The sequence below is a fragment of the Falco cherrug genome, chromosome 10 (genome assembly GCF_023634085.1).
Source record: "Falco cherrug isolate bFalChe1 chromosome 10, bFalChe1.pri, whole genome shotgun sequence".
In the NCBI taxonomy this organism is placed as follows: Eukaryota; Metazoa; Chordata; class Aves; order Falconiformes; family Falconidae; genus Falco; species Falco cherrug.
Genome location: NC_073706.1, coordinates 16,199,842 through 16,213,930, shown reverse-complemented (window position 1 = coordinate 16,213,930; position 14,089 = coordinate 16,199,842). Strand labels below are relative to the sequence as shown.

At 44.9% G+C, this 14,089-nt stretch overlaps 2 protein-coding genes across 6 annotated transcripts in view; one reads left to right on the top strand and one right to left on the bottom strand.

The window, feature by feature from the left end:
* The window catches only part of BCL2L1 (BCL2 like 1), a 198,432-nt gene that overhangs the window by 25,164 nt on the left and 159,179 nt on the right, over positions 1–14,089 (top strand). The gene's annotated exons all lie outside the window — the stretch shown is intronic.
* Positions 357–13,965, bottom strand: KIF3B (kinesin family member 3B). Of its 5 annotated transcripts, none has more exons than XM_055722614.1 (10): positions 13,892–13,965; positions 11,198–11,498; positions 7,603–9,041; positions 6,937–7,038; positions 6,146–6,268; positions 5,916–6,034; positions 5,571–5,684; positions 4,788–4,893; positions 4,396–4,574; positions 357–4,128 (listed from the first exon to the last, which is right to left on the bottom strand). In XM_055722614.1, the coding sequence occupies exons 3-10, from the start codon at positions 8,983–8,985 to the stop codon at positions 4,035–4,037; spliced, it is 2,220 nt and encodes a 739-aa protein (XP_055578589.1). In that variant the 5' UTR covers positions 8,986–9,041; positions 11,198–11,498; positions 13,892–13,965; the 3' UTR covers positions 357–4,034. The 5 variants fall into 5 exon arrangements, with proteins under 5 accessions (XP_055578589.1, XP_055578591.1, XP_055578590.1 ...); XM_055722616.1 differs by having other exon boundaries at positions 357–3,349; XM_055722615.1 differs by having other exon boundaries at positions 11,198–11,493; positions 13,892–13,908.

The following is a 14,089-nucleotide window of genomic DNA, read 5'->3' as shown; positions in this document are numbered from 1 at the left end:
GCTGCGCTCGGGCCTGCGGCTGCTGCCCCACACCACCGCCCTGGCTTCAGACCGACACCGCTTGGTGGTGGCTCCTGCGCGCCCGTGGTCGCCGCCGCCCTCGGTGCTTCCCTCTGGCGGGGAGCGCGGGCCCGGGCTCCCGAGCGCTCACAGCCCCGCGGTGCCGTGAGCCGGACATCGCGCGACGTTAGGCGGCCCTACTCTTAATTGCATTTTACAGCGAAATAATACCTTCACTTGCCCAGAGAGTGGGTAGATTTTCTTTTTTTCTAAATTAAAACAACATAAGGCTTTGTAAATGAAGAAGGCACTGAACGCTGCCATCACTTACAAATTACAAATGAAAACCAGGCACGTTTTGATAGATGCAATAAATCTTATTGACTTTATTACACGTTGTATTTTAAGATCACTTTACATTCCTAGACAAAAGAGATGATACAAATAAATATAAGCTGTAAAACTATGGACAGAACTATTGACAGGTTCTTTGTCTACAGATCACCTAGGAGAAGGTGGAGATGGGTGGATCTCCAAGGAGCTGAGAGTTCTCATATGGACAGCTGTGCCCGCAGGGAAAGCCTTGGGCACGTCTCTTCAAAAAGGAAGGGGACTGAAGAAGGTAGTAAGCACCTGGACCACAGAGAGTTAAACCCCCCACTACAGGGTGAAATGCAGCGGAGACAAGTGTTCTCATTTCAGTTCCATCTCTGCATCTAATTATGGCTTTTGCAGGTTATCTCTTCCAATTCGTGATTTAACACTGCAGAAGTGGACCCACAGGAGTCACACTGAACTGTTTTAAAGCCTGGTGCACATTAACCATTACAAACAGAAGAGGGGACAGATCCAGGTTTATGGGTGTCTCACCAAAACTTGGCAAGTGCTCTGTGTTCAGTGAAGGCAGACTTAGTACACCTAAAAAAAATACTAAACACAAGTCTGATCTGATCTGTATAATGCATCAGGGTAGCCCGAGATACTATGACAGAGGTATATATTTTAAAAGATTCAAGCAGCATGCAAGTATTTTTAAAAAGGCGCTAGACCTATGTCAAGGATTTTAAGAAAGTGCTTTAAATTCCTATGCTTCAGTGTCATGTGGTGCTTGCTCCCAGAGCCGAGGCCTGACTTCTGCTCCACGTCACTTTTTAAAAAAAGATCCCATTATACAGATCAGAGCAAAGACGAGAAGGATGTTAAACATTCCTATGAAGAAACTGTGACGGCGCACACTGTCCGAGGGCCTCTTCCAGGAGTCGGCTGGATTTCCTGTCTTTGGCCGTTAACCTGCAGGAAGCCCAGATGGTTCAGATAACACCCACAGAGGGGCAAACTCGGCAGGAATGTTCCTTAAAAACTTCAACCCAGAGCTCAGCACGTTTTGTACAGCTTAAGACAATGTATTTTATCTTAATGTCAGTGCCACCGAGTATCTGGTTGAGGGTAAGTCCATCACAACGAGAATCTAAAAGCTTCTGTAACAATCTGAGATTGCCCGTGAATACACTAACCCAATCTCCAACCACAGCTCCAATTTAAATACACTGACTAAATAAGCAGTTTTATTCTTTTTCCACCCTACTGAATTTTTTTCACCTTGCTAATGAATTTCTACAGAATTAAAAGCAAAGCCTTTCTGACATATTAACCAGCTAGCTTATCAACACTAAAACGAGAACAGTTTGGGTTTGCACTGTGAGTTCCACTGTACCAGTCCTGCTACAAGGGGGTTTCCAGCATATGAGTTTAATATAGAATTCCCTACAGAACAGTAGTGACTGAAGAAGAGTGTGCACATGTGCAGACACAAATGTGTCTGTGTATGCATTATTCACATAAAACATGTGTACATAGGTATGTACATATACAAGGTTATATATTTTGTTGCTATTTCAGGTTTTGGGACACCCCACCCCCCGCCTTGTTTCATTTCAATTCTCTTGAGCACTTACACCATACAATCATCTTTTAAAATGTCCGAGTACAGAAGATTATGTGCTGGAGAGAAAGAGGGAGGAAAGGGAAGAGAAGGTGACATTATATTATGCAACAAGAGCCAATTAAAAGGCTCTCTGTACAACAGTGCTTTATAAAAAGGAAGATTATGCCAGGTTTCCATAATCAGGTTGAAAGAAATCTGCCAGATGCCCACTCTCTCAATTATAAGCAAACTCCTCTTTCCTCCACCAGAACTAATATAAATATATATATATATGCACATATATGTATATATATATATTAATCTTGTGGTCCAGAAAAGCACTCCATGAATCAAAGCAGCTGAGTTAGTGTTTAACCGGGCCCGCTTGGGCAGCTGGCTCACCGAGGCATCATGCCTGCAAGATGCAGAGGTGAGCTGTGCTGAGCATTTGGTTCCTTCTGCTCATGGGGGTCAGACAGAATGGAGTTCTCCAGCCTGGATGAAGTCACTCAGCAGATACTTAACGAGCACACAAGGCAGAGTCCAAGAGCATTTCTAAAACCAGGCAAGTCCTCATACACTCACACATGTCAGTTTGGAGGAAGTCATCAGTGAGGGAGAGGAAATGGAAAAACATTCACAGGATGACAGCCAACAGCAACCAGAAAAAGTAACATTCCAAGGCTCAATATACAGTGAACTAAAACTTACAGATGAGCTGTGAGACATTAGACAGGGACACCTTACTCTGTCCTCAGTGTGACAGCTCCACCTCCCTCTACCCTGCCACACCAGCCTGCAGTGCTACAGGAGCCTGCTTTAGTCATAGGGCAGCTTTGCAAAGAGACTGTCAAGAGCAGTTCTTCCTCCCTTGTTTTCAAAGTAAAAGCCCTGGAATGAATACCAGATTCCATTACCCAGGCTCTGTTACATGTGCTTTCACACCCAGTGGGCTCTGCATGGGCTGGGAGGTGCGAAGAGAAAGCTGCTGACGTGGAATGTGGAACTCCACGGGTGAGGCACAAGAGGTGCCAAACGCTGAACCTCCTTAGACACCAAGGGGAGGGACCATACTTACAAGAGTGCACTCAAAGGCAGCTCCACATTCCGGTGCTCTGCCCTCTACCCAGCTTACAGGGGAGAGCAGAGTCAGCCCCGTCAGCCTGCTAGGAGGACAGCTTTGAGCCAATGCTACATTTCTCGTGAACAGTGGGGAGACGTGAGAAAATGGCCATACGCCACCCCGGAGTTTCAAGACTTTGTACGGACACTGGTTTCAAATGCCAGGGGTAAAGATGGAGGCAAAAGAGAGGAGGAAAGCTGTGGAGCTGGCACTGGTATGCAGAGGTATTCTTTGACAAGGTGGTTCCTGCTGGTAGGGGTGAGGTCTGTAGGAGGTCGGTTTAGAGGAGCTCTTACTTATGCCTGTAAACAAGGAAAGGACTTCAGTTTCTACTGCTTCCTTTCTTTTTAGAGAGCACAAAGTTGCTTCCAAGACCCCTCTTTTGTCCTACAGCTCTACAGGGAGGCACAGCTATCTGCTGGTGTGCACATGCTGACCGCTGCCATCCTTCCTGCCTGTTCAGACCAACTTCTTAACCCCAAATGATGATGCCAGTCTTTCAAGCAGGAAGAGGAAAAACTATGCACCTAGTCAAGTTTGAACAGATCCTCTGCTTTTTAGCCTCATTTCGTTCTCACTATGGAGCTCTGGAGCGGTGGTTCTGTTGAGAGGAATTTCAACTCTGTCTTCTTATGGCCCAACAGAAAAAAGCCCAGTGCAGCAAAAGGGCTAGTGCAGAAGGAGAGACGGTGATGCTGTGAGGTGATCCCCATGCTTCCCATTGCTTCTAATACACTTTAATGTACCTCATGCATTTCTGATTTCCTAACTAAAATCTGTTCCCACAGAGGCCAAATGCTGAATTGCAAGTACGTATCTTCCTGTGGCTCAGTGCACCTGGACTGGCACAAGTCAGTTAAACAGCAAAGAGGCCACCTCCAGAGGAAAGGGGCTGGAGTCTGGCTGGGAGTTCTCTCTGCAGGTTTTTACTTGTCTCTGCTCTCAGAAGGCAAAGGCTGTTGGTGCCCTGGAGAGGAACTGCTGGTTTTACTTTGGAACCAGCCCTCGGGACTGTGGGTAGAGCTGAGAACTATGGGTGCCTGCTGAAGAGGATCCCCCTGATTTCCTTCCAGTTTTAGGCCTGAAGAAGTAAAAATGAAAAAATAAACAAAAAACCCCAACAATGTCACCTGTTACTTGTCAAAATTAATCTTCCAAAAAGCTAATTATTTTTTTTTACTGGATTTATTCTCTATAATCAGTCTCAGCTTTCTTTTCTTCCCTATATTCCTTTCTCTCTCTCTCTCTCCTTTACAGCCAAGCTCACATTAACTTCACTGATGCGAAGCGCTGACAAACAGCAACTGTACCACTGTCTGCTAGTCTGCTTACTAAAGGTCCAACTCACCTGGGTTTTGATTTTTTATTTGAAGTGCTCTCAAAGGTTGAAGCATCCACCTGTATCTCATCTTCATCCTGCAGAGCTGCTTCTAGAGCCGCCTGAACTTTGGGAGCAATGGCTGGACCTTCATAGTCTCTTGTTGTTCGGCTGGGCATGTCAAGTTCCAGTAGTACAATGTTCTCTGCCTGAAACAAATAAAAGCAGAATGCAAATCTGCATGTTTTCACACAAATTATTTCCTTTCCCTCCAGAAGCTTATTCTTTAGTACTTTATAAATGTATGCAGGACACTGTAAAAATTTACATCCCATAGAAGAACTCCTCCAAATCCTCTGAAATTCACATTCCCCTGATCAGGAGGGTAAACACAGGAAGGTTGTAACCACATCGGGGCTTACCCTGTACCGAGCCTCTGGACGAATCATCATGGACTTCCTGGCATGTTGGCTCAGTGGCCTTTTGTATCCTACAGCAGATACCGGTCTTTTCATCATCTGCTGGTTCCTACAGAAAAATATTCAGTCTATTATACAACAGAAACAATAACTCCTCTTTGAGTTTATGAGCTAAAACATCTGCAAATTCCACACAGAAATATGTTTCAAGAGAGCAAAAACTACCTAGGCTGCATTTGCAGGAACAGCTCTCACAGCCAGAGACAAGCAGATAACAGAGTTATCTTGCATCATCTGCTCCCTGCGCAAAGGGGAGCATTTCTATATGCTTTTACTATACAGTCTGCAGTTACACTCAGCTGCACCCAACTTTCTAAACCTGCTGTAGAGAACTTTCTGTGTAGAGAGGCAGGATCTAGCCACAGCTTTCATAATAGTGATTATTCTTCAGAGCTTTCCAGTCTAAAGCAGAAAGAAATATGATAGGAATTTACTGCTATTTTAGTAGTGAATGCACTATTACATATATTCCACATATAACTATTGGGCTCATCTAGAAGAAAAATCCCAGTCTTCCAAGAATTCTCCTAACTGTACATTCCTATTTTATTCAACCTACTAAGAGGAATATTTTTTTTATTTTATTGTGCAGCAAGAAGCTACGAACTACAGGGCCAGTTTAAATCCCCAATTCAATCCCTCTTTTGATGTTCCTTGTTCTTGACAGCTAGAGGGTTTTCTGTGACCTGTAATTCTATCTCAAGAAAAGATTAGAAATACACTCACTCCAGACGGGTTATGGGATGCAGTTTCCACTGGTCTTCCTCTTCATCAAAGAATGATCTGTTCATGATCTTATTTTTTTCTTCCAAGGGAATAAAATTTTCAATAATCAGGTGCCTACGTGCAACCACAAAAATGAGAAATACACAAGAAACATAATTAGTAGATGACTTCCTCCACTGCTCCTCTCCCAATGACTTAATCCAGCCCTGGAAAAGGAGGAATATTTTAGTTTTCTCATGCTTAAATTTTGTTCCACAAGTGTGAACAATGCAGTCCCTCCGCTCCCCTCCCAAAGAAACTGCCTCTGTTACAGCTAACAGCAGGCAATGAAGCGATGGGATTTACTTTAGCTTGAGTTCCCTGGTAAGTTCATTTTGGGTCTGTTCCAGTTCCTGGCGCTCCTTGATGTGCTCTTCTTGGAGATCATGGATTTCTGCCTTCACAGCTTGCAGCTTGGAAAACAACTGGAACACACAGTAAGTGCCAAAGTCATAACCTGCCAATGTTCCTTTCACTTTCACACAAAAGTTGATTTTATTCCTAACTCACTAGACATCGAATATTTTTCTTTTTACCTTTTTGAGCTTTTTGGTCTTTATGTCCACCTCTTGCTGAAGAGAACTATAGGTCTCCTTCAGCTCTAGTGTTTCCTCATCCCGACTTTCCATCTGTTGCTGGATTTCTCGCTCCCGACGTTTCTGAAGGACGTGACATACAATTAAAGACCGCAATTACATTGCAACCTCCAGGCTGACATAAATGAAACCAATGCTCAGGACGTTTTTACTTCCCTGGGTTCCAGGGCTTTTGCTTTAGCTTCATGCTCTTCCTATCTCTTGCCTTAGAAATACGAGAAGCATTAACTCTTCTTTGTTCTTATTTTGCTACTAAAAGCAGATAGTGTGAATAAGTGCTCAAGTTCAATTAAAGAATCAAATTTCAGGTTTAGTAATTTTTTTTCTTTTTATCAATTCATCATTGCACTGAAGAATCACCAACAGAAAATGCATAACAGAAAATTAACTTTTAGCATGTAGTAAACATCCTTCCCTCAAGCTAATGACTGAACTGTCACTCTCTGAGGTCTCCCAATTATTTCTTTACCCACAGAGAGTTCCAGTCAAGATATGACATAAATCTTTAACGTGAATAGCTAAAAGAAAATTATTATAAACCTTCTTTACATATTTTATACAATGTAAATAGGACACAAACCCTTCCCCCATCTTTTGAGATAAATTATTGCCATTAAACCAATTTTAGGGTTAACCCTGGGAAAATTTTCTAAGTTTCTCCTGACACAATGTTTTATAAAAGTTCTGCAGCAAGGCTTTTTATACAAAACAATAAATGTTCTTCCTTGTACCTGTTCTGCAATTTCCTGTCGTTTCTGTTCCAGGATTTTCTGCTGTTCGTTTGTGTGATCCACAATGTTTTTCCCTCCCACCAGAAGCTTGCTTTCCATTGCCTGAAAGGAAAAACCAGGGTCAGAAGTTTATTTCAGTGACTACGGAATGCAGCTTTCTCTCATACAGATACCACTTCTTCAGGGAATTCTCTTTCAAGTCAGCTGCTACAAGAATTACTATTTCTTAAAATTCCTATAAAACTGTGGGATTAATGAAATCGTAACTTGCTCAGAATTACACACTGCTGCAATGTGTGGCAAAGCTGGAGAACCAAGACACGGGCTCCCCTGTAAAGTACTTGTTAATGATCTGTGACAGAATGAAGCATTTTTTGTGCTACAGCTTGTGAAAAGATGCGTCATCACACTTTATTGGGCAGATTGCTTAAGATCCTACAAGATGAGCACATAAGAACAATGAAACAACTCATGAATATTGAAATATGTAATTAATGGTGGAAATGTCATCTTCTGTCTTAAAACAGTTTATTTTAAAATCTTTCAATCTAAACACAAATCACTATCCTGGAAACTTCTTGTGAAATGTCTTTCCAAATAGGGAAACCCTCTATTCTCCCCACAGCCTAAACCGCTTTCAAAAAGCACAACAAGGAAAAATTCTACCTTGATTTTAGCACTCAACATTTCTGTTGCTTCTTTCTCTCGTCTCAGGTCCTCCATTTTCTTCTCTTTCTCTTTCAGCAGTCTCATCTTTTCTTCTGCTACCAAGCTGTGATCCTCAACTATAGCTTTCTTCTCAATCTCCAGCTTTTCTTGTTGCTCCCTCCAATAGTCATCTTTGTCATCTCCTTCATCCTCGCCCTCTTCAGTGTCCTCCTCCTCTTCCCCACCATCTCTCCTCCTTTCCCTCCTCTTTCTTTTGCCAATAGACCGTTTTTCCAACTGTGCCTTGAGTCGAGCAATCTCTTCCTGGAATTCTCGTAGCAGAGCATCCTTAGGATCCTCATTCACTCGTGGCTTGTTCTTGATGTTTTTGGCACGATTGGCATACCTCAGCGTTGTCAGAGTCTCCTCTACATTGTACGAGGCAGGGCCTATATTGGCCACCATCACAGTTTTGGCATTGCCACCTAACGAGTCTTGAAGTAACCTAGTCAGCTTTGAGTCCCGGTATGGAATGTGTGTGCTTTTGCCATCTACTAGGGCAGATATAACGTTGCCCAAAGCTGAAAGAGAGAGATTGATTTTAGTAGCTTCCTTTAACCTTTCCCCCTGTGCTCCAGTCTTAGCTTGCCGCTCGCTGCCTGCAAGGTCTACCAGGTTGAGTTTCCCAACACGGATGTGATTCTCGCCATCAAGTCCCAACTCGCTGCATTCGATAGTGATCACAAAAATGGCATGAGATCGTGAGCTGTGTTCGTTCATGTTAGTGGCACCAACGGAGCGATTTTGGTTTCCCACATTCATGACATGCTCTATCTCTTTGACGCTTTTCGTAACAAAGGAGGACAAATCCTTAACATAGACACCTGTATCTGGTCTCTCCTTTAACTCCAGCCGCTTGGATTGATCCTTTGATAACAAGTCTCTGATTTCTTCTTGGTATATTTCCAAATAAGATGCTCTAACAAGGTATTGCTGATTTTGAGATCGAGAGATGTGAGTGAAGATGTGATCGAATGAATTGGGGATGACCCCTCTTTTTTCAGGATCACCACGCACCCCTTCCATCGTATACGTTTTCCCTGTCCCAGTCTGCCCATAGGCAAAGATTGTCCCATTAAACCCTTGCAGAACAGAGTCCACGAGAGGTCTGAAGGTCTCATCATAGAGTTCAACCTGTTTGGAATTCCAGTCATACACAGCATCAAAGGTGAAAGTTTTAGGCAGTTCATGAGATGTTCCCCGCGGATTCTTCACTGAGACCTGCCCTAACTTGACATCCACGTTAACGACCTTTTCATATGAAGCTGTCTTCTCTTTGCTATTCATTGGCCGGCATCGTACCACCACCCTAACAGACTCGGAGCTCTTTAATTTAGACATGACAGCAGGTCTGTGGCTGGCGTGATCTGATCGACGGATGATCCCGTGCTAGAAACCTGAAAAGGAAACAGAGGAGGAAAATGTGAAGGCAGTTTTCAGCCGGTGACAATTTTCCACAAAGCCAAAGATTCAACTCATCTATTCAAGCAGCATTTCATATTCATTAAGCTACGAGGGATTTTGAAGAATATAAGTAATGTACAACATGAACACTTCATAAAAGCCTGAACTGAGACAGGATTATTTTACCAAAGCCTGTCCCTCAAATGGTATCATTTCTACGAGCTCTGCTGCAAAAAATCTTAATCAAATCACACCTTCACAGTTGGCAGAGATCCTCTTCTTGACCCTTAGAAGAATCATCATGCCTTTTAAAGTATTTCTAAAAATAATATGATACTTTTCCATTGATCTTCTTTGTAGTCAGGCTTTCTGGTTTAAATCTCATACTTTGAAAATCTAGTACAGACTTGCTCTCAGACTTGAAAAGGAATCAGTCAGGTGCTTTAAGCGCTGCACCTACCTACCAAAATTCAAGAGAGAATTATAAATAAAGCATTTTCAGAGTTGCCTCTTCTTACGCCTCCTAGGTATTGACAAAACCTCATATTTTTGAGACATTTATATTACAATCCCCTCTCATGTGATGTGCTGTGTCATCAGGACCATTCTGCCACAGAAGGTTTAAGACTTATGCCTGGGTTTTCTTAAATGACAGCAGATCCCTGGAATACTGCCCAAATGTTTCTCTCCTCTTGTGCCTTACACTTTTGAAGTCACTTTCTAGAAGCCTGCTTGCAGAAAAACAGGTCTTAATTGGGGTGCAGCAGCTGCAAGGATTCATGACAAAATCATAAAATAGTTTGTCCATTTTCAGGCATCACATCCCCTGGATAACCTGCATTTCAACACTTGGGAAAACTGACGTTACCTTTCCTTTTGGTCAAGAATCAAGTGAAAATAAGTGTTACAAAAACGTTTTCAGCCTGTCTTGCAATCTAGCTCACTACAAAGGGAATCATTAAAGCAGCCAAATGCAGCACAGTCTTCGAATGCCTGCAAATATGGTAAAACAAACCAGCAAGGGGAGTGAATTACCCCAGTGAGGTGGGGTCTGAAATCAGTGGGCCACGAAGAGGAGTATTTCCACCACCTAACTGCAGCGAGGCGAGGGTGCATGCAGCCACAGGATGCCTGTGTTGTCCCCTGCCAAGGGCACTGCTGCAGCCTCGTAAATTCAGGCCTGTCACACTCCAACACTGACAGTCACTTTTGGCCCTGCGCTTGCCCAGGGGGGTCCAGGCAAAGCACAGCCACTCCCCGCCAATGCTGGACAGCCACTGTTGTGTACCAGGCAGCCCCAGAACTCCTCATCTTTCTGTTCCACTTCCAAACTTCCTGGTCAATGTTGATCTTGAGTTTGTATTTTTTGCACAAGTATCATCAATACACTTCACACAGAGAGCAGCATTCCGACTTGCACTCAGCAGGGAGCAGAAGGGAGAGCTATAAGGTTGGAGTAATCTGCATTATGCTTCATCTAATGCTTAAGCAACCAGGGGACATCAGGGTGTGAAGTGGACACCTGCCAGGATTTGCCCTTCTCAGGCTTTTGAAGATGAGTTTAAGCTCCTTTCATATCACTTATAAAAATTTCATAAAAGCAATGAGTCTTTCGAGCCCACCCTCCTCTTCCTATAATGTGACTGCCCTCCGCAAAAGGATCCTGCAAACCAGCTTGAGTGTCTTCCTCAGCTGGAACTACGCATCCATTTTTCTCGGGAAACTGAAGACAACTGTACTTGCTTTAGCTATTTCAAGCACAACAGTTCACGCAGATCTATGCTATTATTTTTTCTTTTGGCAATATACTTTTACTGGGATTTCCCACAAAAGCCAGATCTGCCCAAGCACAGTAACCCACTGAAATAGCTCCTGCGCTGGCGTTCCAGCTGAATTAGGTTTACAAGATTCAGCATTAGTCTTAACTCACATTGCATAAACCCAGTTCACAGATCCGAATCCTTCATGACTGGGTAGAGAGGAAGAAACAGGCTGTTGCATCCCACAGTCATTAGCACAATGAGCTGCCATTTACAACAGAACAAAAAGACTCTGTTACTGCTAAAGCGACAGCCTTACATGGAAGATCTGAGCAGCACAGCTTGTGCAATGCCGTGTGATTTCTAATATGCTTTTTTTCCAAAATTACCTTTCAGGAAGAGCTCCGAGATCCTTCTGCCAACTGGAAATAAATGTAAAACTATTACACACTGGGAACCCCAGGTAGCGGTGGCACATGTTCAAGTCTGGCCTTCTCAGGACATTCTCACTGTTCCACTACCAGCTGGATCGACAGCAACCCATGCATCTTGTCTTGATTGTTTTTCACTCAGTAATTGCATGTCTCAGGAGAGCTTCTCAAACAAGGTGACAGAGAACTTCAGGAACAGAGCTAGAGGACTGAGGAAGGCACCATATTTCTAGCCCAATATCCAGACTGTCAATCTGCACTACAAAGAATAACACAAGAGTAACAAATAAACATGTTTAAGAACTGCATGGAAACCTCAATATGGCCTTCAGAATTCCTTTGGTTGTGAGGGGAGAATCCTTGCTCCTCACAATTCTCGTGAAAGTGCATGGTAGCTGCCAAGAGGAAGATGAGGAATGTGGGTTGGATTGACCAAACTAGACAATCATCCAGAAGAAGCACTTCACAACCTGCACAGTGAATTCAAACTACTACAGGAATTTTGGTTCGCAACTGAATAAAAATTTTCCCTCTTAATTAACAATGCCGAATAAAGATGACCTTACTGTCTGACCCACAAGGAACACCTCTTCTAGAGTACTAACAGAGAAAGAATATGTGAATGGGGACAAGTATTGCAGAATCACAAAAAGCAACTCTCCCTCTACTCATCATGAATAGCTGTATATACAATACACGCTCCTCTGTCCATATCTACCAGACATGTTCCTATAGTTCAAGTTAACCACTGAATTTTTTGGACAAGTTCACAAAACAACTGCTGCTTCATTTGTCAGCATACTTATTTCACATCACAACTGCAGCTTCATTTATTATGGTGAATGTTCACATTGACAAATACTCAAATTAGACATAAATTCTGAAAAAGAGAGCCTTGATTCATTTTATATAATTGATATCCAAAATACTTTGATAAGAAGTGCCATTTTTGAAAGCAACTGTGACTAACTTTAAATGATCAGAATTAAGTTAGTCTTCACATAGACTATTTTTTCACAAGAGTACACATAGGCATCCATATGGTCATCAGGAAGTTAGCAGTGAAATACCCAGCATGTCTGCTCTGCAACAGCTTTGGCAGAGGTAAACACTGAACAAAAATTATGTTGCATATTTGCTGTTCCTCTGGGTGTATCTCATCAACATGAGCTTGGAAACCTTTTGACACCTTTCCCTATTTCACTTGCAAGTCTCTTTTTATAGTCACAAATAACTTACTTCACCCCTGATTTGGGCTATTTTTGTAACAACCTATCACGAATCATCTCCAATTATTTTAGCTACTGCTGTGAAGTTTACTGGAAGCATAACAAATGATGTTTCTTCTCAGATTTACCCAAGTGTGAAACTGAAAATAAAACCAATTAGTGGGCAGTGTTTGTATTCCCCAGAAACTCCACGGCAATGTTTGAGCTGCCCAGGACAGCCAGCAGAGCGGGGAAGGCCGCCGTACTGTCTGCTCTTCTGCTATGGGCAGGTGGACTTTGTTCATGGAATTAGCTCAGCCTAAAGTGACCCGGGCCTGGTCCCTAAGAGTCAAGGTCAAGGCTAAGATGAATGCATTTGAAGATGTGCTCCAGATGACCAAGAGGGGAGGGTGGGTGGAAATGGAAGCATTGCTGTTTATTTCAGTCAACACAAGGTTGTGCCTGAGAAAATAAGCAATGCCACAATCTGAAGGTAAGCTAAGGTAACCGCTGCTCGTCAGAAACTTTCAGGAGTTGGGACCTGACGGCTCAGCCAGCCGTGCCCAAGAAACACCACATCCCACCGCCTACCTATCCCCTTATCCCACCTGCCCCGAGGCTTCTCCGCTTCCTGCCTTAAGATTAAAGATGTCAGAAAGATTTTCTTGGTACACTACCTAAACTCTTCCCTCGCATCTCTCTGCAGATTGCTGGGTACCACTCAAAAAATTCCATTGCTTTCTTTCAATTTAAATCTTTCAAATATTTGTGGATTCATAATGTCTTGGCTTAATTGCTTGTGTCTTCCCTCCTTCATAAGCCGACTGCCCCTGTTGTTGTCGTTCTCCTCTCACCTCCCTGCTGAATGCCTGGCAGACCGGACACCCCCAAAGCATGTGCCCTGATGTCACTTAGTGTCTGTGGTCACCTCCAGCACGGCACCCCACGGGTGTCCCCTGCCCGGGGAGGTGGCACGTGAGTACGGGACCCCAACTCCAGCCGGGAACCCGACTTAATTTCTGGTTACAGGGTCACCCGAGCATCACCCACCGCCCTCGCTGCTGCGACAGCGGGCGCAGCGGGGAAAGGGTTCCGGAGGCAGCCGGACACGCGGCCCGATGGGGGAGTGGGGACGGGGGGCCACCCGCCCGAACGGGGCCACCCGCCCGCGGCCTCGCTACAGGCGGCGGCCGAAGCCCGCCTCCCCCGCTCGCTCTCCCGGCCGACACCCCCCAGGCGCGGCTGGGCCCACGCGTGCAAATGGAGGCGGCCTCACGGGCAGCGACTCCCCGGGCTGTCACCCCCGCGCCGCACCGGGGCGGCCCTGGGGCGGGTGCCCCTGCGTGAGCGCCGGCCCGTGGGAGCTCCCGGGGCGGCCCCGGCGCACAGGCGCGGGTGGCGGGGCCGGCGGGGGCCGCACACGGCCGGGCCGGGCCGGACTCACCTGCGCCGTCACCATGGAGCCGCGCGGCCGCCTCCTCCCGCGGCACCGGAAGCGGCGAGACGGCCCCGCCCCCCGGGCGTGACGCACTTCCTTAGCAACGCGCGCGCCCGCCCCCACGCCCGCCACTTCCGTAGCTACCGGCCCCGGTGGCGCCGCCTCCCGCCGGGCCCGGATGGAGCCAGGACAAAGGGGCCACCG